We start from the raw sequence: 25,928 nt of genomic DNA, 5'->3' as shown, positions 1-25,928 counted from the left end.
GTCCTCTGAGGGAGAATCTGAACATTCAGAAAGAGATGCACGCGATGCCTTTTCAGATTCTGAAGACTTCGACCACAGCTCCATGGCTGCTAAACGATATGCAAGTAGAATATCATCTACAAGCTCCTGGCCCGAGTATTTCAAGCCTTCTTTTACCCAAAAACTTACATTTCAATATGTTTTAGAGGGCGAACCCGTTGTTTTCATGTGTAAATTAATTGCCTGGCCAACTCCAGAAATGACTTGGTTTCATAACAACCGACCTATCCCAACAGGTCTTCGACGGGTTATAAAAACTGAGAGTGATTTACATCATCACTCTTCCAGCTTAGAGGTTAAAAGTGTCCAGCACAGAGATTCTGGAAGTTATAGATTATTGGCAGTTAATAGTGAAGGGTCCGCTGAATCAACGGCATCATTGCTTGTTATGCAAAAAGGGCAAGATGAGAAATGTTTAGAATTTCTGAAAAGGGCAGAACAGACACATGAGAATATGGAGGCTTTAGCTGAAAGGAGAGAAGACAGGATAAAGGTAGGCCTGAGGTTTACAGGCTCTCCCTTTAACAAAAAACAAGATGTAGAACAAATGGGATTGATGCGAACTATACACTTTAAGACAGTAAGTCCGGGCAAGAAAACTGACTTTCTGTGTGATGAAGAATATTTAGAAAGTAAACCTGACCTAAGGGAATGGCTTAATGTAGGTGAAAGCTTCCTGGACGAGGAGACCAAAACGAAGTTGCAACGTTTACGGGAGGCTAGAAAAATCTTAACGGAGAAAAAGAAATTATCTCTTTCAGAAATGTCATCGGAAATCAGCTCGAGAACTCTGAGAAGTGAAGCTAGCGATAAAGACACTCTGCTGTCTAGAGAGGAGATGGAAAGCAGGTCTGTATCTGATCTAGCCGAAGGTAGGGACAAGGTAGATCCTTCAAGCGAGGGTATTGTCCCAAATCCGCATGTCCTTTCTAATCAAATGGATCAAAATGTAGCATCTGGAGAACCTCCCACAAGCTTTCAAACTACTGTCGATGAAGAAATTCTCCAGACTGAAATAAGAATGAGCCGAGAGGCATTTCTAAGAGAAAATCTACAGAAAGACCATTTATATGGTCAGATTCTAGTAAGTGAGGAGACCCGAGCAAGAAAACCACTTGAAGAAATTATGACCAAAACTGAAATTGGAGAGTCATCTAGATATATCACTGTTGTAAATAAGAACGAGGAAATCTATGAGACTCCTGAAAAGGTGCCCCAAGTTATTATGCCACATGCCAGTGAATCTGTTGGTCCAGTTATAAATATTGAAGAAAATGAAGAACGAGATAGTGTGAGAATAAGAAAGGATGATTTGAGAGAATTACAGCACTCTATTTCCACAAAAGTTGATGAATTCAAACCTGAACAAGAAGAAGAAAACGCACGATTTTATGAAAGTCCTTTCCAAAAGCATCCACAACGTTGCCCACCTTCATTTCTTCAAGAAATTGAATCTCAAGAAGTTTATGAAGGGGACAGTTGTAAATTTGTGTGTCACTTTCAAGGATATCCTCCACCCATCGTGACGTGGTACAGCAATGATAGACCAATCCCCCGGAACCGAGGCTATATCTCTCAGACCTCGGAAAACTATTCAATATTAACTTTCTCTTCTGTTCTTCCTCAAAACGAAGGTTCTGTTACCTGTGTGCTGTTTAACCAATATGGAACAGTAAAAACAACTGGCACACTTAAAGTGAAAGCAAAACAAGGACACGGTGTCGAAGCACATGGAGTCCCTGTGTTTCATGAGTACACGGATGAGGAAGAGGAGCTGGCATTGGTGTTTGACCAAACAAAAGGCATTCATCCATCTTTGAGACAAAAGGGCCAAACAAATCTCCATATGTTACACGCTAACCCCCCACGTCTTCCCTCTGCAGATGTAGAATTGCTTTCCTTCCCTGTAGAAATTCAGATAACAGCAGCTACTCCCACCCCAGAACAGGATAAAGAGTCCAGAGAACCGTTTCACCCTGAGGAGCTGGGAGCTAAAGCAAGACCTCAAGATGAAGCTTCTCGGTCACCAAAACACAAATTTATATTTTCATCTGATATTACTAACGAGCCACCAAAAATGTTACAGGGAATGCCGAAGCATATCAGATGTGGAGAGGGGGGTTCCATAATACTTGAATGTTTGTTATCTGGTGAGCCCAAGCCAGTTGTAACATGGTTTCAAAATGGAGTCATGTTAAAGCAGAACCACAAGTTTCAGTTTGAAGAAGTTCATTTTAGCCACAGATTATATATTAATGACCTCAATTCTCAAGATTCTGGAAAATATAAGTGTGTTGCTGAAAACAATTCAGGAACAGCTGAGAGTGTTTCAGATCTGACAGTGGAACCTGACACTCACAGGGAATATAGTCGATTAGGAAATATTGGTGGAATTTATGCAAAATATTCCAAAAATCAACAAATTCAGGGAGAATCTGTAAGGGCGCATTTTTATGATTACCCACCTGGTCCTTTTACTCCCCAATCCAGTATAAAAGAACATTCTGTAAGGGAATGTTTTCAAAGCTTTGAGACAACTGAACAGATAGACCAGAAAGCCCAGGTTCATTGCACATATTCCAGAGAAAAACTACCTAGATTTATGCAGGTTGCTTCTAGAGCCACAAAAATTGACAAGCCTGTCAGAGCCAAACTCGTACAATATCAGGGTGAGGGGAAAGAGGGACATATAAGTGAAAAATCAAAGCGATACCAAGTAGAGGGTACTGTTTATCCATTTGTCGAGGATATCAGTGAAGTTAAAAAAATTAGAAAAGAGGTAAAAAATGATTTTGGAAAACTTGAAGCAGAAAGGGAAGATGTGCAAGAATATGCCCTACGTGACTATTTACCAAATATCTACTCTGAGAGAACTTCTGATAGTTATGATACAAAAGATCCATCTGTCATTGTGTATGAAGAACCCCTGGGTGAAGAGAGGTATTACCCAGGAAAAAAAGTGAAGCATAGAATCATTGCATTTGAAAAGTTACAACGTGTAGAAAAAGGGGTTCTAGAAAAAAGACTTACCAGGAAATTTGTCAATCCTCCTCAAAGGAAGCTTGGTGACAGGGATTTTCCATTGACGCCAAGAGACTCAAGATCAAGTAACCTAAGTCAGGCAGAGACAATGTCTCCAAACACTGAACCAGATTCCTCTGACATTGTGATGAATTTAAAGCTGCTTTCTTCTCAAACTCTTAAGGAATTTGAAGTACAAGAGAGGGAACAACCAAAAGAAACAGGTCTTCTAGATCAGTCTACAATTTCTGAAAGGACTGAACATGAAGTACCTATTACATTTGACTTAAAGCAATTCCACTCTCAAATAGAAAATGCAAATATAAAATTCCAAGCATTAGATGGCAGTCAACCAGAAGCATACTTTAAAATCCAACGTCCTGCTTCTGAAATAGCTGGTGCTGAGAACATTGTATTTGATCTAAAACAAATGTATTCTCATATAGGAGATCCAGCAAAGGAGTTTCAAGGGCAAGAAACTAGGCAGCAGGAAACACCTTACCAAGAAGAAATTGCTGGCACTGAAACATTGCAATCCGAAACACAAAATACCTCTAAAAGTGTGCAAGATAACATATTCACCAATCCAGAAATTTCTTCCAGTCAGGGGTTTTCAAATAGGACTGTGATGGAGAAAAGTCATTTGGATGAAAATACCTTTTATTTGGAAAAACATACACAGGAACACAATTTAGAAATTTCACATACTGATATTTCTCTTAAATCATTTTCTGAAGAAACCCACAGTGAATCATGGACCCCACTTCAAACCTCATCTGCTGATGTTGGAGAAATGGATATTTCTGAGAAAAAAAGTTCTCTAGAAAATGGAGATAGAAGTTTCATTTCACATTTGAAAAAAGCAGCAAGTGAGGAAAAGCTTTTAGAGGTTCATGAAGTGGAAGAAGAGCATACTTTGGAACCAGAGTTGGCCCCATTTCAAAAGCAGGGTGGAGGGACACAGGGATATGTCACTGGAATTTTGGGAGACCACGAAGGTGGTGATGATCATGAGGCAGCCACATGCCACAGAAAAGTCTCCTTGAGCTTTCCATTCTTGATGACTGAGGAACAGCAGAATCCAAATGAACAAACTAGTGAAAAAAGTGATGCCTTTGGAAAAGAAAAATGCTATGAAGAAGTTCAAGTTCAGAATGAAACTTGTTTCTCCGCTACTGAAGAAGGAAAGACAGAAACTTGTTTCTCTGAAAATCTACCTAAATTGGATGAAGCACATACAGCAGAAGTAATGGACTCTGAGACCTCCCTAACACAATACTTACTTGCTGCTGGAAAGCACCAAGTTCCTGAAATGAAAGACACCACATGCAAGGCAAAGCATGTTCAGAGCGAATCAATCACATCAATGGAGGTTGAAGAAGTAACTTTCAGCACTGTGTATGAATATTACAACCAACAACAGGAAACATTAGGTCGCCCATTTTCTCCTGAATCTGATATTTCGATTGATGTGGGAAGTACAAGCAGTGAAGAGATCCCTGAGTTAGATCAGTTTTATACCCCACCATCCTCTGTTGAACATTTTGAAACTCCAAAGTCTCCTGATTTATATTTTACTCCTTCAGATACAACTAAACAATCCTCAACAAATTCAGGAGGTGAGACTATTGCAAGAACCACACCTTTAGAGGAAGCTGCCGAAAGGTACTCAACACCTTCCGAAGGCGAGGTAGCAGAGAGATATTCCACACCCCCAGGGGAGACACTAGAGAGATATTCCACACCCCCAGGGGAGACACTAGAGAGATATTCCACACCCCCAGGAGAGGCATTAGAGAGATATTCTACACCCCCAGGAGAGACACTAGAGAGATATTCTACACCTTTAGGAGGAGAAACGGTTGAAAAATATTCTATTCCTACTGGAGGACCAAACCCCACTGGAAACTTTAAAAGATACTCATCAAAAACAGAAAGGGAGGACAGTACACCAAATGAACAATTCCATACACCTACAGAAGAGAGAAGTTCATCTTATGAACTATGGCGTTCTGATTCATTTGGCACACCCAATGAAGCCATTGAACCAAAAGACAATGAAATGCCCCCATCTTTTATTGAGCCTCTGACCAAAAGGAAGATATATGAGAACACAACATTAGGCTTCATTGTTGAAGTTGAGGGCATTCCAGTTCCTGGTGTGAAATGGTATCGAAATAAATCTTTGCTCGAGCCAGATGAAAGAATCAAAATAGAAAGGGTGGGTAATGTGTGTTCTTTGGAAATTTCTAACATTCAAAAAGGAGAGGCAGGAGAGTACATGTGCCATGCAGTAAACATCATAGGGGAAGCAAAGAGCTTTGCCAGTGTAGACATAGTACCCCAAAGAGAAACAGCAGTGGCTCTCCCACCTCCAGTAACACATCAGCATGTCATGGAGTTTGATTTGGAAAACACTACATCGTCCAGAACACCTTCTCCTCAAGAAATTGTCCTGGAAGTTGAATTAAGTGAAAAGGATGTTAAGGAATTTGAGAAGCAAGTGAAAATAGTCACAGTTCCTGAATTTACTCCTGATCATAAAAGCATGATTGTGAGTCTGGATGTTCTACCTTTGAATTTAGCAGATCCAAGTATGGCTTCAAGGGAAGAAGAAGACAAAGATTTAAAAATTGATTTAGAAGTATTTGAAATGCCTCCTCGCTTTATAATGCCTATTTGTGATTTTAAAATTCCAGAAAATTCAGACGCGGTGTTCAAATGTTCAGTCATAGGCATCCCTAGTCCCGAAGTTAAATGGTATAAAGAATATATGTGTATCGAGCCAGATAACATCAAATATGTGATCAGTGAGGAGAAGGGAAGTCACACCCTTAAAATTCGAAATGTCTGTCCGTCTGACAGTGCAACATATAGGTGCAGAGCTATCAATCGAGTAGGAGAGGCTATCTGCCGGGGATTCCTCACCATGGGAGATTCTGAAATGTTTGCTATGACGACAAGGAAAAGTAAAGTGACTTTAAGCAGTATGAAGGAAGAATTAGTCCTAAAGAGCAAATATTCAGACAGCTTTTTTGAATTTCAGGTGGTGGAAGGGCCTCCCAGATTTATCAAAGGTATTTCTGACTGTTATGCACCTGTAGGTACTGCAGCTTATTTCCAGTGTTTAGTTCGTGGCTCTCCAAGACCCACGGTTTACTGGTACAAAGATGGGAGATTGGTGCAAGGTACAAGGTTCAGCGCTGAGGAAAGTGGCATAGGGTTCCACAACCTATTCATAACAAGCTTAGTAAAAGATGATGAAGGTGAGTACAGGTGTGTGGCTACAAACAAGTCAGGAATGGCGGAGAGCTGTGCGGCCCTCACCCTAACTTAGTTTCCTGTGCAATGTTTCGGTGCCTCAGTGAGTAGTGAATCGATTCGAGTGCTCCAGATTTCCCAAATTAGATCGATCCAATAAATTTCCAAATAGGTCTACTAGATTTGAATTCAATACGTGGAAAATGCCTGGGAAAACAGTTTCTCTCTGGAGAAATCTTGTGTTTGTAATACATGTAAATAGTCTGTCATCTAAGCTGTGGAACCATCACTGTGTCAACTCTGTTGTGAATCATCAAACGCAATTAAATATCTCTGTGGCCACCTAACTGTTTGTACTGCTGCTTTACCCTCGTTCCTCCTCCACAAAAGAGTTTCAGTAGAATGCATTCTCTTTTAGCAGATAAGCTATTTAAGTAAAGTAAAACGTAAGATGGAAGACCATGTCACATGACCACGCGGACAAATCGGTAAGGTAAATTTCCTCTCTGCTCTGAGTGTAAGTCAGTTTTGAAATTATAACCTCTTTGCATCCAAATCCATGCATACTGACTTGGACTTAGAATAAACAACAGAAACCAGCTTCACCCAGTTGATGACTAACTCTATAATCTGTTTTACCTTGCGATCTTAATATATTTGTTTGGCTCTTTTACAAATATTTTCAGTATTAATGTCCCCCTTCTTAAATATTTTAATTCTTGCTGGTTTTGCAGGGACCAATGGTGCTTTCTTTTTTGGGTGGAGTTCATCTAGACATTTGCAAAATATGCAAAGAAAAATCTTTCCACTTTTGGGAATACCCTATTTTCTCAATTTTTAAAATGGCATCAAGTGTGAAATACAGCATTCGATATTGGCCTGTGGAGTGAGGGGGGTGGGGGCAGGGGCGGGAACTACTATATTACATTTATACACAGATTTTAAACCATAGACCAATTTCAGAGTCTTTAAAATTAGAAAAAAGAAGGGGGGACATTTTTAGTAGTGAGCAATATGGTAATTTGTATTTCAGATTATATACAAATAAGATATTCAGCTTTCCTGTCATTTTTACTGAATTTCATTTTTAAAACTGGAAATTCATAAGTATTCAAATTTAAGATGTATATATGTTCCTAAAGTGAATTTGTTTTCAAAATTATAATTCTAATAAATTCACAGAATCCTTAAAAATGTGTCTATGTTATCACTGTGAACCTGAATCTTCTTACGGTAAGATGTAATAAATACTAAAAAATTCAGTTTTCTTAACTGAAAATGAGGAGTTGGACCAAAAGACCTCAGAGGTGATTGTTCAACTCTGTGATTCTGTGTTGTTCCAATGGTAACTTTTCTTAATATAGTTTAGGATAAATTTTAGTTTTGCAACAAATGATGAGAAAAACAACAGAATATAATACTGAAGTTGTGAATCTTTCCTCCGTCTAATTCTAAATTACTCACTGTTACCTAACAGCTGTATTTGTCCCTGCAGTGAGCAACTTTTATGTACCATGATCATATTAAACATATTGCTTTTAATTCTAAAAAATTTAACACTTCATTTAAATTTAATATTCATAAGAATTCATATATTCAGGCTTTATATCCCTCCCCTACTTACCCCCCCAAAAAAAAACATTTGTTTTACCTGTTTTGAGTCACCATAACTCATCCAGATATACTATTGTGGAACAATAATTTCTGTTTCAACCAGTGAGCACACAATATCTGTGGTAATAAGTATGGGTATAATGTAATATATCACATCATCAATCCCTTTAGGGACTTAGGGATTTATTCTACTCCTAGTTACAAAATGGATGTTTCAATAAATTAGAAATTCAGGTCATGAGAAACATGACAATAGCTGGCACAGTGGTGGGGCAGTTCAAAACCTGTTTCAGGAAAGAAGGAAGGAAAGGGAAAAGGACAAGGAAAGGGAAAGGGAAGGAAAGGAAAGGAAAGGGAAGAACATTTTATCAAATTGACAGGAAGAATTTGATTTTGCTCATTACAATTTTTAGTCTCAAATGCATTGAACTTGAGGATATTCAGAATAATAACAATGACGAATAAAGAAAAATAAGTCTTGGCTTACTTATTGTTGTAGATAATTAAATAGAATTTTTTTCTGAGTCAATGGAATATAACTTAAATGCCTGAAATATTAATTTCCCTGATGCTGGATAAAGAATTCATTGTATTATGTATACTAGAGTTTAGACATAGTTATTAGCTGCTACTACTACATGTATTTTTAACTATACCTTCCATGTTTGAGCACATTTGAATTTTATTTATTGTATTTTTTATGGTCAAAACACCATATTAGAAGTAAGGGAAAACAACTGAAAATATTTCAACATATTAGTGAATTGGGGTAATTTAACTATATTCACACTCATTCCCTTTCCAGGTATTTTGGGAGTTCAAGTGAAGGGAAAGTGGACATCAGTTATACGTTACAAATTAAATGTAAAGTTAAGTGGTGACCATTAGTGTATGAAATTAGTCAATGGTTTTCTGGCTTACTAATTGAAAAAATAAATAACCAAGTATGTAGTGTACATGCTGTAGATAATGTTTGCCAGTACATTTAAAGCCAACAGACACTAGAGTCGTGACTTCTAATGCTTCCACACCAGAACAGAAAGGAATTAAGGCCTGGCTATTCCATGTGATGCAAAGGGAGTGAATTAATAAAATAATAATACTTCTTTGGAGGAAGGTAATGAAACAATTAACAACAGAGCTGTTCTACATTCCTAACAGATTTAATGAAAAGCTGAATTCCTTGTTATCAAATTAAGCCCTTCATCCTGTCATCCATGATCCTGTTTAAAGAATATCCGTTGTTCACTTTTTTGTTTTTCTGTTCCATAATGGTGTGTAGGTATTTCTCACACAATAAAGTACAATCCAGTTTTTAATGTTGGAGTTGTTTTCTTTCATTTCTCCTTCTCCCATTTTCTTGACAACAAAAGCCTTATTATAAAAGCTTTGTTAAAATAATATGGCCATTTACACGGCAAAAGAAGGCCTGAATTTCTAGTAACTGAAAGAGGTGGTTCTCTTACAAATTCAAATTAAGTATTTTCTGTAGCCTCTTATTTTTAAGAGTAGCTTCAGTTTATAAGCAGTAACTGAAACATAGATGTTTTATTTTGGAAATCATTGGTCTTCAATTTGAAGATAGATATCATTCTGAACTCAAGAAAATTCTTAAATGTAAATAACTATCCTGGATCGTTTTAGAAATTGATTTAAATAATCCTGGATTCTTTTATTATAAATATAGAGGCAGCAGGTTTCCAAACCTTATATCACAAAGAGGAACTCATAAAACAGCTTTAAAATTTGTAAACTCTAACCCAAGTGATGTGGATTGAAAGTTGCATTAGTACAGTATCTATAATTATATAATATGATATAATGAGCTAAGGTTAAAAAATTAGGAATGTGCTTTTTGGTAAATCTCAAGATACGCTAGCGATTCCAGGAATAAAGCAGAAGAAGGCCATCAGCTGGTACATAATTCTTTGACTTCTATATTTTTGTTGTTGTTAAGTAAAGCTGATAATAAAATAATAATAATTTTTCCCCATACAGAGTTTTCTAGTTTTCTTCTGTCTGCTGAGGAAGAAGGATTCCAAACCAATAGCTCTGGCCTTCAATTATCTAATAGAAAGGAAACACTTGAACTTTTGTCTGAACCTCCAGTTCATTCAACGAAATTTGATTCCCAAAAGGAAGGCCATGTTCCAGTTTTCATCAAAGAAGTGTCAAATGTTGAAATAAGCATAGGGGATGTGGCTAAACTGTCTGTTACTGTCACTGGCATTCCCAAGCCTAAAATTCAGTGGTTCTTCAATGGAATGATGTTAATCCCTTCTGCTGACTACAAATTTGTTTTCGATGGCAATGATCATAGTCTGATCATTCTGTTCACCAAATTTGAGGATGAGGGAGAGTATACATGCATTGCCAGTAATGAATACGGACAGACAGTATGCAGTGCCTATCTAAAAATAAGTTCCAAAGGAGAGGGGCACAAAGAGACAGAACCAGAACCAGTGGAAGAAATTCTGGACAAGTTTGAAGGTCCCTGTCCTCCTTACTTTGTTAAGGAGTTCAAACCAATTCACTGTGCTCAGGGGCTCCCTGCCATCTTTGAGTACACAGTACTTGGAGAGCCTGCACCCACTGTCTTGTGGTTCAAAGAAAACAAACAGCTTTACACCAGTGTTTATTACACCATCATTCATAATCCTGATGGTTCCGGGACGCTCATTGTCAATGACCCTCAGAGGGAAGATAGTGGCCTCTATGTCTGTAAAGCAGAGAATAGGTGGGGTGAGTCCACCTGTGCTGCAGAGCTTCTCGTGCTTCTGGAAGACCCAGATGTGACTGATGCTCCCAGTAAAGCAAAGCCCATGCCAGAGGCTACTAAAGATTTTCCACCAATGTCGTTAAAGGATCCTGCCATTGAGGCATTTGACTCCGAGCAGGAAATTGCAGCTTTTGTGAAGGATACTGTTTTGAAAGCTGCTTTAATTGCAGAAGAAAACCAGCAGCTTTCTTATGAGCGTGTGATTAAAACCAAAGAACTGAGTAGCCAAGTTACTTTAGTGGCTGAACAACTGCAATCCACAGTCACGTTGGAGCAGAATATGCCTAATGCAGACAGCACCAGGGAACTCCTTTCCATCAATGGGACTCTTCATGTTCAGTCTATCAAGGAACGGTCTCCCAGTTTACAGCTGCAGATTGTCCAGGCCCAGAAAACCCTCCCCAAAGAAGATACTCTAGTGCCTCAAGAGCAAGAGTCACAGGGGGTCCTATCAGATACTGAAAAAGTCTTCCCAAGTGCTCTCTCCATAGAGGAAATTAGTTCATTACCAGTGGAGCCTCTGAAAACGTTATTAGCTGAACCTGAAGGGAGTTATCCACAATCTTCAATCGAAGAAGCTCCAGTCCATTCATATCCAACCTCTGTGGCTGAGGAAGTACTTTTACCAAAAGAAAAGACAGTATCTGCAATGGATACTGAGCAAAGAGTGATTCTGAAAAAGCAGAAGGAACAAAGTGCTCTCATCCTGAGTCAGAGCTTAGCTGAGGGCAGCATGGAAAGTTTCAAGGGTCTTGACATCACAATCTCTGAGGTCAACTGTGAGCCCCAGATCCCTTCAGAACACACATGCTCAGAAGGTGAAATTTTGATGGAAAGTACAGATCAACTGGAAAGTGCAGTGCAAGATTTTGCAGCCAGGACTGAGGAAAGCAAGTCCCTAAGGTTTCCGCTAGCATGTGAGGAAAAGCAGGTACTGCTCAAAGAGCACTCTGACAACCTGGCAGCGCCCCTGAACCAAACCAGTGAGTGTAAAAAAGAGCCCATGGTGATAAATGGTGTGCAAGAGGTGCAGGTAAGTGACACTCTTTCTAAGGAAAGTTTGCTTTCTGGAATTCCAGAAGAAGAACGATTAAACCTCAAAACTCAGATCCGCAGGGCTTTGCAAGCAGCAGTGGCCAGTGAGCAACCGAGTCTTTTCTCTGAATGGTTAAGAAACATTGAAAGGGTGGAGATCAAGGCCATAAACTTCACCCAAGAGCCCAAACGCATTATGTGCACCTACCTTATCACCTCGGTGAAGTCGCTAACGGAAGAATTAACCATTGCTATTGAAGGCATTGATCCTCAAATGGCTAACTTGAGAACGGAACTTAAGGATGCTTTGTGCTCTATTATATGTGAGGAAATAAACATCTTAACAGCTGAGGATCCCAGAATCCAGAAAGGAGGCAAAACAGGCTTGCAAGGAGAAATGGGTCCTTTTTCAGTTTCACAGAAGGTCGAAACAATCAGAGAACCCGAAGTCGAATCTAAATATCTCGTCTCTGTGGAAGAGGTCAGCTGTTTCCATGTGGAAAGTCAGATCAAAGTTGAAGATACCACACCTGTCCCTGATGAGGTTGCTTCAGTTGCTATCCCTGATGAGACACCAGACCCATCAGAGGAAAAAGGAAAGTCCCCCGGAAGTGGTACCAGGGAGGTTGGCATCGAAGAGGTACAGGAAGATGAGGGTAGCTTAGTCCAAGAACATGGTCCTGTCATACACACGCCCTTGGTGGACACTACTATGGAGGAAGGTGACCCTGTCAACCTCACGTCATCCATAACAAATGCCAAAGAGGTGAATTGGTATTATGAGGGCAAACTGGTGCGTTCAGATGAAAAGTTCAAGTGTTTACAAGATCAAAATACATACATGCTAGTAATCGACAAAGTAAATACAGAAGAACATCAAGGAACATATACCTGTGAGGCCTTGAATGAACATGGACACACAGCAACTTCAGCAAAACTCACTGTGGTCAAAAGAGGTTGGATTTTTAAGAATGAAGTGGGTCGCGCTCTAACAATCACTGAATCATAATGTTTTAGTTTTCATCACTGAGTTTTCACTTACCTGCCTCTGCCAGGATGCAATTTGTGTAGAGTAAGAATGACATCACAGACATAATCATGGTTATTAATTCTTCTCCTTTTTCCTGACTGCCTTACAGGGTAGTACATCATCATCTCCATGTTGCTATTTATTTTTAAAATAAAACGTATTTTCATATGTTTGATAATACCAACAGGTTTTTTTAGTTTATATTTACTTCAGAATACTTTAATAATATGCAATAAAAGCTGTCAGTGAACACCTAGCTCCTCTGAAATTGCCAGTCTAATCCCTAAACTCAAAATAACCATGATTAATTGTCCATTTGTGTTTCGTATTTTTACTTCTTTTTTGATGCTGTTTTCACTTCATCACTGTATTTAGTATATCACATTATGAAATGCTATTCACAGTGTACCTAGCCAGCATGGTATATTTAGAGTACATCATGTTGTTATGCATGTAAGCTCATAGCATCACCTTTTAATCATTTTTTTCACAATTCACTGCAGAGTAATGATTGAAGATGTTAAAAGCTACTTATTGTCTTCTTTTACCTTCAATGATTGTTCTCACGTTCCAGTCACTTGTCTTAAACTGCTGCAATCCATCTCATCAAATTCAACTGTTTTCCTTCATTAACAGCAACAGAAGTTAGAAGAAAACTGGTGTGCCTGTTAAGGAGGCATGCTAATGGACTCTGCTTCCCTTTGCAGCCGCCCCAGTGATCAGGAGAAGAATCGAGCCCCTGGAGGTAGCTCTGGGCCACCTGGCCAAATTCACCTGTGAGATCCACACTGCCCCCAATGTCCGCTTCCAGTGGTTTAAAGCTGGCCGAGAAATTTATGAAAGTGACAAGTGTTCTATCCGATCTTCAAATTACGTCTCCAGCCTGGAAATCCTGAGAACCCAGGTTGTTGACTGTGGCGAATACACCTGCAAAGCTTCCAACGAGTACGGCAGTGTCAGCTGTACGGCCACCCTAACTGTGACAGGTAAATGACATACATCGAGGTGCTTGTCCCATTTCATACCATTGCCTGTTTTGTTCTTTATACAGGTGCAGGATGTCCTACCAACTGGAGAGACCAATAGACAAGTTATAATACAGTGGCTTGGTACTGCAGAGTCTATAGGGGGACAAGAAATCATGATTTAGAGTCATATTTCTAAGAGCAACTAAAGAAAAAATAAAAATACATTATTTTGAAAACAACATCAAGGAATCAAGTGACCAGTGGCACCTGAAAGCTTGGTTTAGGGTGTTGTTTTGTTCATTCTATTTTAAAAAATGACTAGCTTTGTGGAAATGCCTCGGATAACTCCTCATGGCCTGGCGTGGCACTTAATATGAAAAATTTCAGGACACTTTGGTGCCACTAAAAAATAAATTCCCAATGTATTTAATCATTTGGAACCAGTTAACCAGTTAAGAACAGAATTACAAACTGAAAAAATCCAAATCATAAGATGAAAGTTAAATCCTAATAAAAATACAGGACTACAAACTAGGATTCTCACCCTAGGCTTTATTATTAATTTAAAAATAAGGGCAACTATATAAATATTCTGTTCTCAGTTTCCTAATTGACCAACAGCATAACTTTTGAGTAGTTAATGCTCATTGAGTGTTTGAATTCCCTCATTAGTGAAAGAAAAAGAAAGAAAGAAAGAAAGAAAGAAAGAAAAGAAAGATTAAAGAAGAAAAAAGAAAATGTATAGCATTTTCCTTTTCTTTGTCTCTGTCTTTCTCTTTTGCTTTCTCCTTCCAAGGGAAAGTATGACTATAAACTATGGCTTAGAGGAGTGCCTGGGTGGCTTAGTTGGTTAAGCATCTGACTCTTGGTTTTGGCTCAGGTCATGATCTCAAGGTTCATGAACTCGAGCCCCATGTTGGGCTCTGTGCTGACAGCACGGAGCTGCTTGGGATTCTCTCCCTCTCTCTCTGCCTCTCCCCTGCTTGCTCTCTATCTCTTCCTTAAAATAAACAAATGAACATTAAAACAAAACAAAACAAAAAAAACCCTATGGCTTAGGGTCTAGGTAGCAATTACCTGTGTTTTTGAGAGAAGCTATGCATTAAATATCTGGGAGGGACAGTCCCAGGTCTTTTCCAACAGAAGCATGAAGGGGAAAGGCAAAAACAGCACATCTCTTTGACTTGGAAAAGTCAGGGTTCCCTGTAGCTTCCTCACCTCTGCAACTCTTTTACATATCAGAAAATCTGAAACCCAGATCCCTGATAACCCATCTATTGGTTTCACTTTGTGATCAAAGAGTCTCCATGCAACCAACTAATGGCAGTATTCTTAAGGACACTTTTGAAAACCTCTTCTCCCAAATTAGGCCAGTTCAGTAACAGGACTGATACCTGAACTTTCAAATAACAAGAGCAAAAGAAGGAAGAGATTTTTTTCTTAATTGGAAAGGCTTCCTTCAAAGTGCAGAATGAAAATGGGAAATTACTGGTGTAAATATTTTTACAAGTTTGAAATGATTTAGGGGATGAATTCAAAGTTGGGCCATTTAAGGAGTTGCTGATGGTTGACATGAAGGTTAGAGAGACTTCACAACACTAACTTGATCTTCTTATCACTTAATGAATGTCCCTACTCTTCAGAAGAGTCAAGTGCATTTTCTTTATCTTCTTACACAGTCTTCTAATTTACAGAATTAAAGTATCAGCTGAATTACCTATCAAATAATTCAGACAACTAATCAACTACTAAAGTGGACAAATCTTTTAACTGTATTAAGTTGATGTTGCTGCTAGATAAAGCAACATTTGTTCTTTCCTTTAATAGAGACATAAAGTGTTGTCTCGCTCCTGTATAAAGAACTCACTCATCCCTTTCCTTGGACAGATCTTTTCATCTTATTATCCTATCTTAAACAATGTCTCATGTCTATCTAAATATAGAACTCATCTCCTCCCTTTCTTAGAATATTAAGTTACAACAAGAGCTTCCATGGAGACAAAATGTAACGTTGAAAAAATTTCTTTTGCAGAGGCATATCCACCAAGCTTTTACTCCAGACCTAAGTCCATTACAACTTTTGTGGGTAAGACAGCCAAGTTCCTCTGCACAGTGTTAGGGACCCCCGTGATTGAAACCATTTGGCAGAAAGACGGCGCTGCACTATCACCTTCCCCTAACCGCAAGATTTCAGATGCAGAAAACAAACACATTTTAGAACTCTCAAATCTTACAGTTCAAGATAGAGGAGTTTATTCTTGTAAAGCTTCTAACAAGTTTGGAGCTGACATCTGCCAAGCTGAGTTAATCATAATCGACAAGCCGCGTTTCATTAAAGAATTGGAGCCTGTGCAATCAGCTATCAATAAGAAGATCCGCCTTGAGTGCCAAGTAGACGAAGACAGAAAAGTTACAGTAACATGGAACAAAGATGGGCAAAAACTTCCCCCTGGGAAAGATTATAAGATCTATTTTGAAGATAAAATAGCATCGCTTGAGATCCCTCTGGCCAAACTAAAAGATTCAGGAACCTATGTCTGTACAGCTTCCAATGAGGCTGGGAGCAGCTCCTCTTCAGCCACAGTGACTATCAGAGGTAAGAAATGCGTGAATATCATCTTTCGCTTCCTTCTCTTTAAGGATGCCGCTGTAGAAAATCTTTGGCAAACAATGCAGCCCCTACATTTTATTATTAAAATAATTTCATCCAAGAAATTGTTTTGGTTTGGGGAAATCCTGGCATTGTTTGATTTTATGTTTTCAATCTCCTTTGGAAATCACTTTGTTCTTTTAAAGCTGTCTGCCATTAACAAAGCTTGCTTAAAATTTCTTCTAAGAACGTCGAGTGTCTAGGCGACTCTTGACTGTCTTCTTTTATAAAATTGTATTTTGTGTAAGTTGAGTTTGCTTGTTTTGTGTTTGTTTGTTTGTTTGTTTGTTTTTTAATTGAGAGACTGGGAAAGTGTTTTATAATCATGGAAACAGGGAGAGCTATTGAGTGCACCATAACCTTTACAGAACTTTCATCGAGATATTTTATGTGTGTTGTGTCTTTTGGTTGTAATATGTCTACTTTTCTTTTGTGGAGTTTATGCTTCAGATCTCTTTCCTTTTTCTTTTTTGTTAACTTCCTGTAGAGCCACCATCCTTTGTGAAGAAGGTGGATCCCTCTTATTTAATGCTCCCAGGTGAATCAGCACGCCTCCATTGCAAGCTGAAAGGCTCACCTGTGATCCAGGTTACTTGGTTTAAAAATAACAAAGAACTTAATGAGAGTAACACTATTCGAATGTCTTTTGTCAATTCTGAGGCTGTGCTTGATATTACGGATGTGAAAGTTGAAGACAGTGGCAATTACTCTTGTGAAGCGGTGAATGATGTTGGCAGTGACAGCTGCAGTGCCGAAATAGTTATCAAAGGTTTGTTTACTCAGAGTCCTTTGTGTTTCTGAGACAAGATTTTCTTTTTAATTGCTGGTAACCCGTTACTTATACGATGCTTTCGTGCTTTTGTAGAGCCTCCTTCTTTCATCAAAACTCTTGAGCCTGCAGATATAGTGAGAGGAACGAATGCCCTTCTTCAGTGTGAAGTCTCAGGCACTGGACCATTTGAAATTAGCTGGTTCAAAGATAAGAAGCAAATTCGGAGTAGTAAAAAGTACAGGTTGTTTTCTCAGAAGTCTCTTGTGTTCCTGGAGATATTTTCTTTCAATAGTGCAGACGTGGGTGACTATGAATGTGTCGTTGCTAATGAAGTTGGGAAGTGTGGCTGCGTTGCAACACATTTGTTAAAAGGTCAGTGCTTAAACATAATGATGTCTCTTTAATAAATTGTCAAGGTAGCTTTCCTAACCCATGGAAGGAAAGCTGGTGCCTTCTCTTCTCCTAATCTTTGAAAATATGTTTCACCTTTGGTTTAACCTGGGACCTTGGGGACAAAGCCAGTGACCTTCATCCAGTCTTTATTCTGAGATCACTGTAAACATTTAATCTCAGATAACAAAAGTGGATTATGGAATAATCTCCTATAATCATTTTGTCAGCTGGTAACCGTGTGTCTTCTATGCTTCTTTCTCTTGGATGGAGTTGTCATTCTTCTTAAATTTCAATATATTCTTCTAATTGGCCAACACCATGGGATAGCAATATTGGCAAGATAAATGTAATCTAGATTAAAACACTTAGATGTATATGGTGTTGAAAGTGCTTGGGAATTGATAAGTTTTGTCTGTTCTCTTTCTTTAACTAGAACCACCAACCTTTGTAAAGAAAGTAGATGATTTTACTGCACTAGCAGGTCAAACTGTTACCTTACAAGCTGCCGTGAGAGGGTCAGAACCCATTTCTGTTGCATGGATGAAAGGACAGGAGATCATTAAAGAAGATGGAAAAATCAAAATGAGCTTTTCTAATGGTGTTGCGGTCCTGATAATCCCTGATGTTCAGATTAGTTTGGGTGGCAAATACACATGCCTGGCTGAAAATGAAGCCGGAAGCCAGACATCTGTTGGGGAATTAATAGTTAAAGGTTCGTGTAGGAACATTTTTACTTAGAATCAATATTTCCATTTAAAGCGAAACCTTAATGCACTTTTCGGCATGCTAACCATTTAATACCATTGTAGAACCTGCCAAAATCGTTGAGAGAGCAGAACTGATCCAGGTGACGGCAGGAGACCCAGCCACACTGGAGTACACGGTCACAGGCACCCCAGAACTCAAGCCCAAATGGTACAAAGATGGGAGACCTTTGGTTGCTAGTAAAAAGTATCGAATAAGTTTTAAAAACAATGTGGCCCAACTCAAATTTTATTCAGCTGAACTGCATGACAGTGGCCAATACACATTTGAGATTTCCAATGAAGTGGGCAGCAGCTCCTGTGAAACAACATTCACTGTATTAGGTTAGTATCTTCAGAAACCTGTGCCACGAGTTCCCTTGAAACCCAACAAATGAGCACAAATGAAACCACCAAGCCCTTTTCCATGCTCATCTTTCTTTTCTTCTTGTGCCACGAACAGATAGAGACATCGCTCCATTTTTTACCAAACCCCTGCGCAACATGGATAGCGTTGTTAGCAGTACCTGCAGGCTGGACTGCAAAATCGCTGGCTCCCTCCCAATGAGGGTGTCCTGGTTTAAGGATGGTAGAGAAATAGCTTCTTCTGACAAGTACAGAATAGCGTTTGTGGAAGGCACGGCCTCTCTGGAGATCAGCAGAGTAGACATGAACGATGCAGGCAATTTCACCTGTCGAGCCACAAATTCCGTGGGAAGCAAAGACAGCAGCGGAGCCCTGATTGTGCAAGGTTGGCTGGACACTTTGCATTTCATTCTAATGTAGACGATGTTCCAGTTAAGACTTCTTCCCTTAGATCATGCCTCTTAACTCTTAGAAATTCTTTCTTCTGCCCCTTCTTTAGAACCACCCAGTTTTGTAATTAAACCTGCATCAAAGGATGTTCTGCCTGGCTCAGCAGTCTGCCTGAAGAGCACCTTCCAAGGGTCCACTCCTCTCAAAATCAGATGGTTTAAGGGTGACAAAGAGCTTGTTTCTGGTGGGAGCTGCTATATTACCAAAGAAGCTTTAGAAAGTTCCCTGGAACTCTATGTAGTAAAAACCTCCGATTCGGGCACATATACCTGTAAAGTCAGCAACGTCGCCGGAAGCGTGGAGTGCAGTGCAAACTTATTTGTAAAAGGTCTGCATTGTTTTCTTGACATCTTTGTGCTACCATCGTTCTAGGTTCTTTCCTCTTCCTCATTTTTCTTCATAACTTCCTTCCTTCCACAGAACCGGCCATGTTTGTTGAAAAGTTAGAGCCATCACAGTTGTTAAAGAAGGGAGATGCCACCCAGCTGGCCTGCAAAGTAACTGGTACCCCTCCAATTAAAATAACATGGTTTGCAAATGATAGAGAAATTAAGGAGAGCAGCAAACACAAAATGTCTTTTGTGGAGTCCACTGCGGTCCTAAGACTTACAGACGTTGCCATCGAAGACAGCGGTGAATATATGTGTGAGGCTCAAAATGAGGCTGGCAGTGACCACTGTGGTAGCATTTTAATAGTCAAAGGTTTGTGTCCACCTTGCCCCTTGGTTTACCAAAGTTGTGGCCCATAGCATAGATTCCTCCCTCACTAACTCAAAATAATTCCTCTTCTGTAGAGTCACCTTACTTTACCAAGGAATTTAAGCCAATTGAGGTGTTGAAGGAATACGATGTCATGTTGCTCGCCGAGGTGGCAGGCACACCTCCCTTTGAGATCACTTGGTTCAAAGACAACACAACGCTGCGAAGTGGTAGGAAGTATAAAACCTTGGTTCAGGACCGGCTGGTTAGCCTGCAGATCCTCAAGTTTGTAGCTGCAGATGCTGGTGAATACCAGTGTCGGGTGACCAATGAGGTGGGCAGCAGCACCTGCAGTGCCCGGGTGACTTTAAGAGGTTAGTGTCAGTTCAAATGATGCACTGGCTCTTCTGCAGAATCAACTCTTCTTTAGAAAAAAAAATCTAGTTTTGGTGTAAAGCTGACATTGATTGAGAATTATTCTTCCATTAGAACCTCCAACCTTTGTAAAGAAGATCGAGAGTACCAGCTCCCTTCGAGGAGGCACGGCTGCCTTCCAGGCCACTCTGAAGGGCTCCTTGCCAATCACGGTGACTTGGTTAAAAGACAACGATGAAATCACCGAAGACAATAATATAAGAATGACCTTTGAGAACAACGTGGCTAGTCTGTACCTCAGTGGCATTGAAGTCAAGCATGATGGGAAATATGTCTGTCAGGCCAAAAATGATGCAGGAATACAAAGATGTTCTGCATTGCTCTCAGTTAAAGGTCGGTTCAGAAAGTTTGCCATGGGTTTTAGGAACTGATGCAGATGTAAGCCTTTTAGCAGAGTGATTCACAACCCACACCTATCCCTTTGTTTTCTACAGAACCTGCAACAATCACCGAGGAGGCTGTGTCTATAGATGTCACCCAAGGAGACCCAGCCACTTTGCAGGTTAAATTTTCAGGGACCAAGGAGATTACAGCCAGATGGTTTAAAGATGGCCAAGAGCTGACCCTGGGCCAAAAATACAAAATCAGCGTCAGTGACACAGTCTCTGTGCTGAAGATTATTTCTACAGAAAAGAGAGATAGTGGAGAATACACTTTTGAGGTCCAGAATGATGTTGGCAGAAGCAGCTGCAAAGCTAGCATTAATGTATTAGGTTGGTATTGAAACGGGGTATCCTGTGCTCCTCCACATCTTACAGTCTCAGAGAAAATGCAGATTGCTGGGTTGACCTAACTTTTCTTGTTGTTTTCTGCTTTTTCATCGCATAGATCTTATCATACCTCCCTCATTCACCAAAAAGCTGAAGAAAATGGACAGCATTAAAGGGTCTTTCATTGACCTGGAGTGTATAGTGGCTGGGTCCCATCCCATAAGCATCCAATGGTTCAAAGACGACCAAGAAATATCAGCTAGTGAGAAATACAAATGCTCTTTTCATGACAACACTGCCTTCTTGGAAATCACTCAGCTGGAAGGTTCAGACAGTGGGACATATACTTGTTCTGCCACTAATAAGGCAGGACACAACCAGTGCAGTGGCCATCTTACAGTCAAAGGTTGGCATTTTTTATCTCCACTTATCAACAACTTCTTGCTCTCTCATTTCTTAATTCTCACCCTTATTGCTCCATTCCAAAATAAACCTGCCTTTCTCTTTTTACTCCTTTTTCTTTCATCCCAGAACCCCCTTACTTCATGGAAAAGCCACAGTCACAAGATGTCAACCCCAATGCAAGGGTTCAGTTAAAGGCTCTTGTGGGTGGTACTGCACCCATGACAATAAAGTGGTTTAAAGATAACAAAGAGTTGCACTCGGGAGCGGCTCGCTCAGTCTGGAAGGATGACACCTCCACCATTCTGGAGCTCTTTTCAGCCAAAGCTGCTGACTCTGGGACCTACATTTGTCAACTAAGCAATGATGTTGGCACAGCAACCAGTAAAGCCACTCTCTTTGTGAAAGGTCTGATCTCTGCATACACCTCTCTTGCTAGTCTAGCTTTTCCTGGAGGGAGGGAAGAGGCTTAAGAAAGCGATTTTGGCCTTTGTTTTACAAAAATGTTCAACATCACACTCTTTTCCCCATCTTTAGAACCTCCTCAATTCATTAAGAAGCCCAGCCCTGTATTAGTGCTGAGAAATGGACAGTCTACAACATTTGAATGCCAAATAACAGGCACTCCTGAGATCAGAGTTGCTTGGTATCTGGACGGCAATGAAATAACGGCCATTAAGAAACATGGCATTTCCTTCATCGATGGTTTAGCCACTTTCCAAATTTCTGGTGCCAGGGTAGAAAACAGCGGGACTTACGTCTGTGAAGCCCGTAATGATGCAGGCACGGCAAGCTGCAGCATTGAATTAAAAGTGAAAGGTTTGTGACCGGATCTCCTTTCCATTTGGGCTGTGCTGCCGGCCAGGCCCTGGGTCTTCCCTTGAGTAAGCCAGTCTCTGTCTTCCTTTCGAATCCTTAGAACCTCCCACCTTTATCAGGGAGCTGAAGCCTGTGGAAGTAGTGAAAGACAGCGATGTGGAGCTGGAATGTGAAGTGATGGGAACCGCTCCATTTGAAGTCACGTGGCTGAAGAATAACAAGGAAATCCGAAGCAGCAAAAAGTACACCCTGAGTGGCAGAGTATCTGTGTTTAACCTCCATATCACCAAATGTGACCCTTCAGACACTGGTGAATACCAGTGCATCGTATCCAATGAAGGCGGCAGCTGCTCTTGCAGTACTAGAGTCTCCCTCAAAGGTCAGTCATACACACGAGAAGCAGGCTACCATGCAGAAATTTGGTAAAGCTCTTTAATTTTATGATTACGAGGAGAAGTTCAAATATCCCTCTTCTTTTCGCACTGTCTGATTCCATCACAGAACCACCGTCGTTCACTAAGAAGATAGAGAATGTCACTACTGTTTTGAAAACTTCTGCCACCTTTCAGAGTACCGTGGCGGGCGCTCCTCCCATCTCCATAACCTGGCTAAAGGATGATCACATTCTCAATGAAGATGATAACGTTCATATTTCATTTGTGAACAATGTGGCCACACTTCAGATCCGGGCTGTGGACAATGGGCACAGCGGAAGATACACGTGTCAAGCCAAGAACGAGTCAGGAATTGAGAGGTGTTATGCTTTCCTTTTAGTGCAAGGTTTGTAAGCCTTTCTCTTGAGAACTTAGTCTGTGGGGACAATTTCACAAGCACGCCTTAGTTCTCGTAGAATTATCAATGCAACTAATTTGCATTTTTAATTCTCACTGCAGAACCTGCTCAAATCCTAGAGAAAGCTAAATCCGTTGACGTTACTGAGAAAGACCCGGTCACGCTGGAGTGTGTTGTGGCTGGAACACCAGAACTCAAAGTGAAGTGGCTCAAAGATGGAAAACAAATTGTGCCCAGTAGATACTTTTCGATGAGTTTTGAAAATAACGTGGCCAGTTTTAGGATTCAGTCGGTAATGAAGCAAGACAGTGGTCAGTATACTTTCAAGGTGGAAAACGACTTTGGAAGCAGCAGCTGTGACGCCTACCTGAGAGTGCTAGGTTTGTATTTTGGCGCTAGTTGGCTTCTCTTCCTTATTTCTACTATTCAATACCCTTTGTAAACAAATGGCAACATACTGATGGATGTGTTTTGCTGTTTGCGTTGGATAGATGAAAATATTCCTCCATCATTCACCAAAAAATTAACCAAAATGGATAAGGTTCTGGGCTCTTCTATACGTATGGAGTGCAAGGTTTCTGGCTCACTTCCTATTAGTGCTCAGTGGTTTAAGGATGGAAAAGAAATATCTACAAGTGCAAAATACAGACTTGTCTGTCATGAAAACACTGTGTCACTGGAAGTCAATAATCTGGAATTAGAAGATACTGCAAATTACACATGCAGGGTCTCAAACGTAGCAGGAGACGATGCGTGCAGTGGCATCTTAACTGTTAAAGGTTAGAACTTCTCTTCCTCTTCTTGATTCTTCTTTGTGATTGCTTTTTAAATGTACCACGCTTACCTTGTATTCTTTATAGCTAAAAGTCTTAATAATTCTGTTTCTTTAGCTACATATTTATTGAGTTCAAGAAATATACGGTCATCACCTCTTTTCAGAAATGTTTTCTTATATGTCTATAAGACTGTCAAAATAGTTTACAAGGGATCTAATTAAATATATTTCTCTTAACATCTATAGAACCACCAAGCTTCCTAGTGAAACCTGAGCGACAACAAGCAATACCTGATTCTACAGTAGAATTTAAAGCAGTACTGAAAGGAACACCACCATTTAAAATAAAGTGGTTTAAAGATGATGTGGAACTTGCCTCTGGACCTACATGTTTCATTGGCTTGGAAGGGTCAACTACCTTCTTAAATCTCTATTCGGTGGATGCTTCCAAGACTGGACAATATACTTGCCAAGTTACCAATGATGTTGGTAGCGACTCTTGTACTACAATGTTGCTTGTGACAGGTGTGCAAGTTTGATTGTTTTATGTGTCTGACCTCTGGCTCCTTTCTGTACAATGCATCTTCCCAATCAAGAAAGTACACCTGTCTCTAACAGTGCACTGTATTATGCCGGGCATTGTTCGTCTTTTCCTCTTTCCTACATATTACCTAATGTGGCTTTTGTTATTTATATCGATTTTCCCATAATCTCCTCTTTCTTTCACTCTCTAGAACCACCAAAGTTTGTAAAGAAATTAGACGCATCCAAGATAGTGAAAGCAGGTGACTCGGCACGACTTGAATGCAAGATAACCGGATCCCCGGAAATCAGAGTTGTGTGGTACAGAAATGAACATGAACTCCAAGCCAGTGATAAATACAGAATGACTTTCATTGACTCAGTGGCTGTCATACAGATGAACAATCTCAGTACTGAGGACGGTGGGGATTTCATTTGTGAGGCTCAGAATCCTGCTGGCAGCACAAGCTGTAGTACCAAGGTTATCGTAAAAGGTAGAAATCTCTTTCTTCTGTTCCTCGTTACCTAAAAACCTTCTTCTCCCCTGCTGTAGCAGAACTCTTTTTTTCTTTCACTGTCATTTTAGCTTCCATTTAAGATCATAGACTCTTTTCCCAAACTAATATTACTTCCCTTTCCAGATGTTATTTCTTCTTAAGATTTGCTTACACGTAGCCAATCATTCTGGGATATTTTTCATGTTATTCCAGTGCCATAATTCTGATCACCTCAACACATTAGCCAAGCAATTCAAATTAGATGTTTCACAAACATACCAAAAAAAAAGTAGGCATTTTAAAATTAATTTTTGCCTTCAATAACCTTATGAATGGATCATCATCCTCATGATAATCTTTATCATTAATAACAAATAATATTTAGTGGCTCCTGGGTGGCTCAGTCGGTTAAGTGTCCCACTTCAGCTCAGGTCATGATCTCACCGTCTGTGATTTCGAGCCCCGTGTCAGGCTCTGTGCTGACAACTCAGAGCCTGGAGCCTGCTTTGGATTCTGTGTCTCCCTCTCTCTCTGCCCATCACCCACTCACACTCTGTTACTCTCTGCCTCTCAAAAATGAATAAACATTAAAAAAATTTTTAAATAAAAATAACAAGCAATATTTTACTCCATATATATATATGGTACAAGCAATATGGGTTTAACCCTACATTTAAAAGAGGAAAATTATATATTTTTCTCTCTCTCTAGAATTGGTTCCTATTTTTTTTTTTAAATTATATCACTGTACTCTTAGTACTAGTTATCTGCAGCCATTTTCCAATATTTTTATCACAAAGTCCAAGTCTGTCATGGTGTGAGGCAATTATTTCAATAACATTTGTTGACATGGAAGATTAGATCACAGATATCATGGTGGCTTCTAAGTATCTTAGTTATAGAGCATATACAAAAAATTTCAGCCCTGAAGTCAGGATTCCATACCTCATGCAAATCATCTTAATTAAGGTACTTGGGTTTGGTTTTTGTTTTACAACTTTTGCATCAATCCTTATAGTCCAAGATAAATTAGTAAGGTAAGGTAGATAGAAGTTGAGCTGTTTTGGAAAGACATCTAGGGGGGTCTAGTCTGAGCTCTCTCCCAAGGAAGCGGAGTGATTTTACAAAGGCTAACGTTGCCCATTACAGTATCTTG

General features: G+C 39.8%; 1 protein-coding gene across 1 annotated transcript in view; it reads left to right on the top strand.

Moving 5' to 3' along the window:
* The window catches only part of TTN (titin), a 277,250-nt gene that overhangs the window by 54,865 nt on the left and 196,457 nt on the right, over nt 1–25,928 (top strand). The window contains 22 exon segments of the mRNA XM_042994799.1: nt 9,934–12,705; nt 13,487–13,765; nt 15,780–16,343; nt 16,885–17,166; nt 17,263–17,541; nt 17,996–18,274; nt 18,372–18,650; nt 18,769–19,056; nt 19,171–19,449; nt 19,542–19,823; nt 19,916–20,194; nt 20,310–20,588; nt 20,690–20,968; nt 21,084–21,371; nt 21,497–21,775; nt 21,905–22,186; nt 22,287–22,565; nt 22,688–22,966; nt 23,080–23,358; nt 23,470–23,757; nt 24,000–24,278; nt 24,488–24,769. Of these exon segments, the coding sequence (XP_042850733.1) occupies nt 9,934–12,705; nt 13,487–13,765; nt 15,780–16,343; nt 16,885–17,166; nt 17,263–17,541; nt 17,996–18,274; nt 18,372–18,650; nt 18,769–19,056; nt 19,171–19,449; nt 19,542–19,823; nt 19,916–20,194; nt 20,310–20,588; nt 20,690–20,968; nt 21,084–21,371; nt 21,497–21,775; nt 21,905–22,186; nt 22,287–22,565; nt 22,688–22,966; nt 23,080–23,358; nt 23,470–23,757; nt 24,000–24,278; nt 24,488–24,769 (8,955 nt within the window).

The sequence above is a fragment of the Panthera tigris genome, chromosome C1, assembly GCF_018350195.1.
Source record: "Panthera tigris isolate Pti1 chromosome C1, P.tigris_Pti1_mat1.1, whole genome shotgun sequence".
Lineage (NCBI taxonomy): Eukaryota > Metazoa > Chordata > Mammalia > Carnivora > Felidae > Panthera > Panthera tigris.
This window is presented reverse-complemented; position numbering and strand designations above follow the sequence as displayed.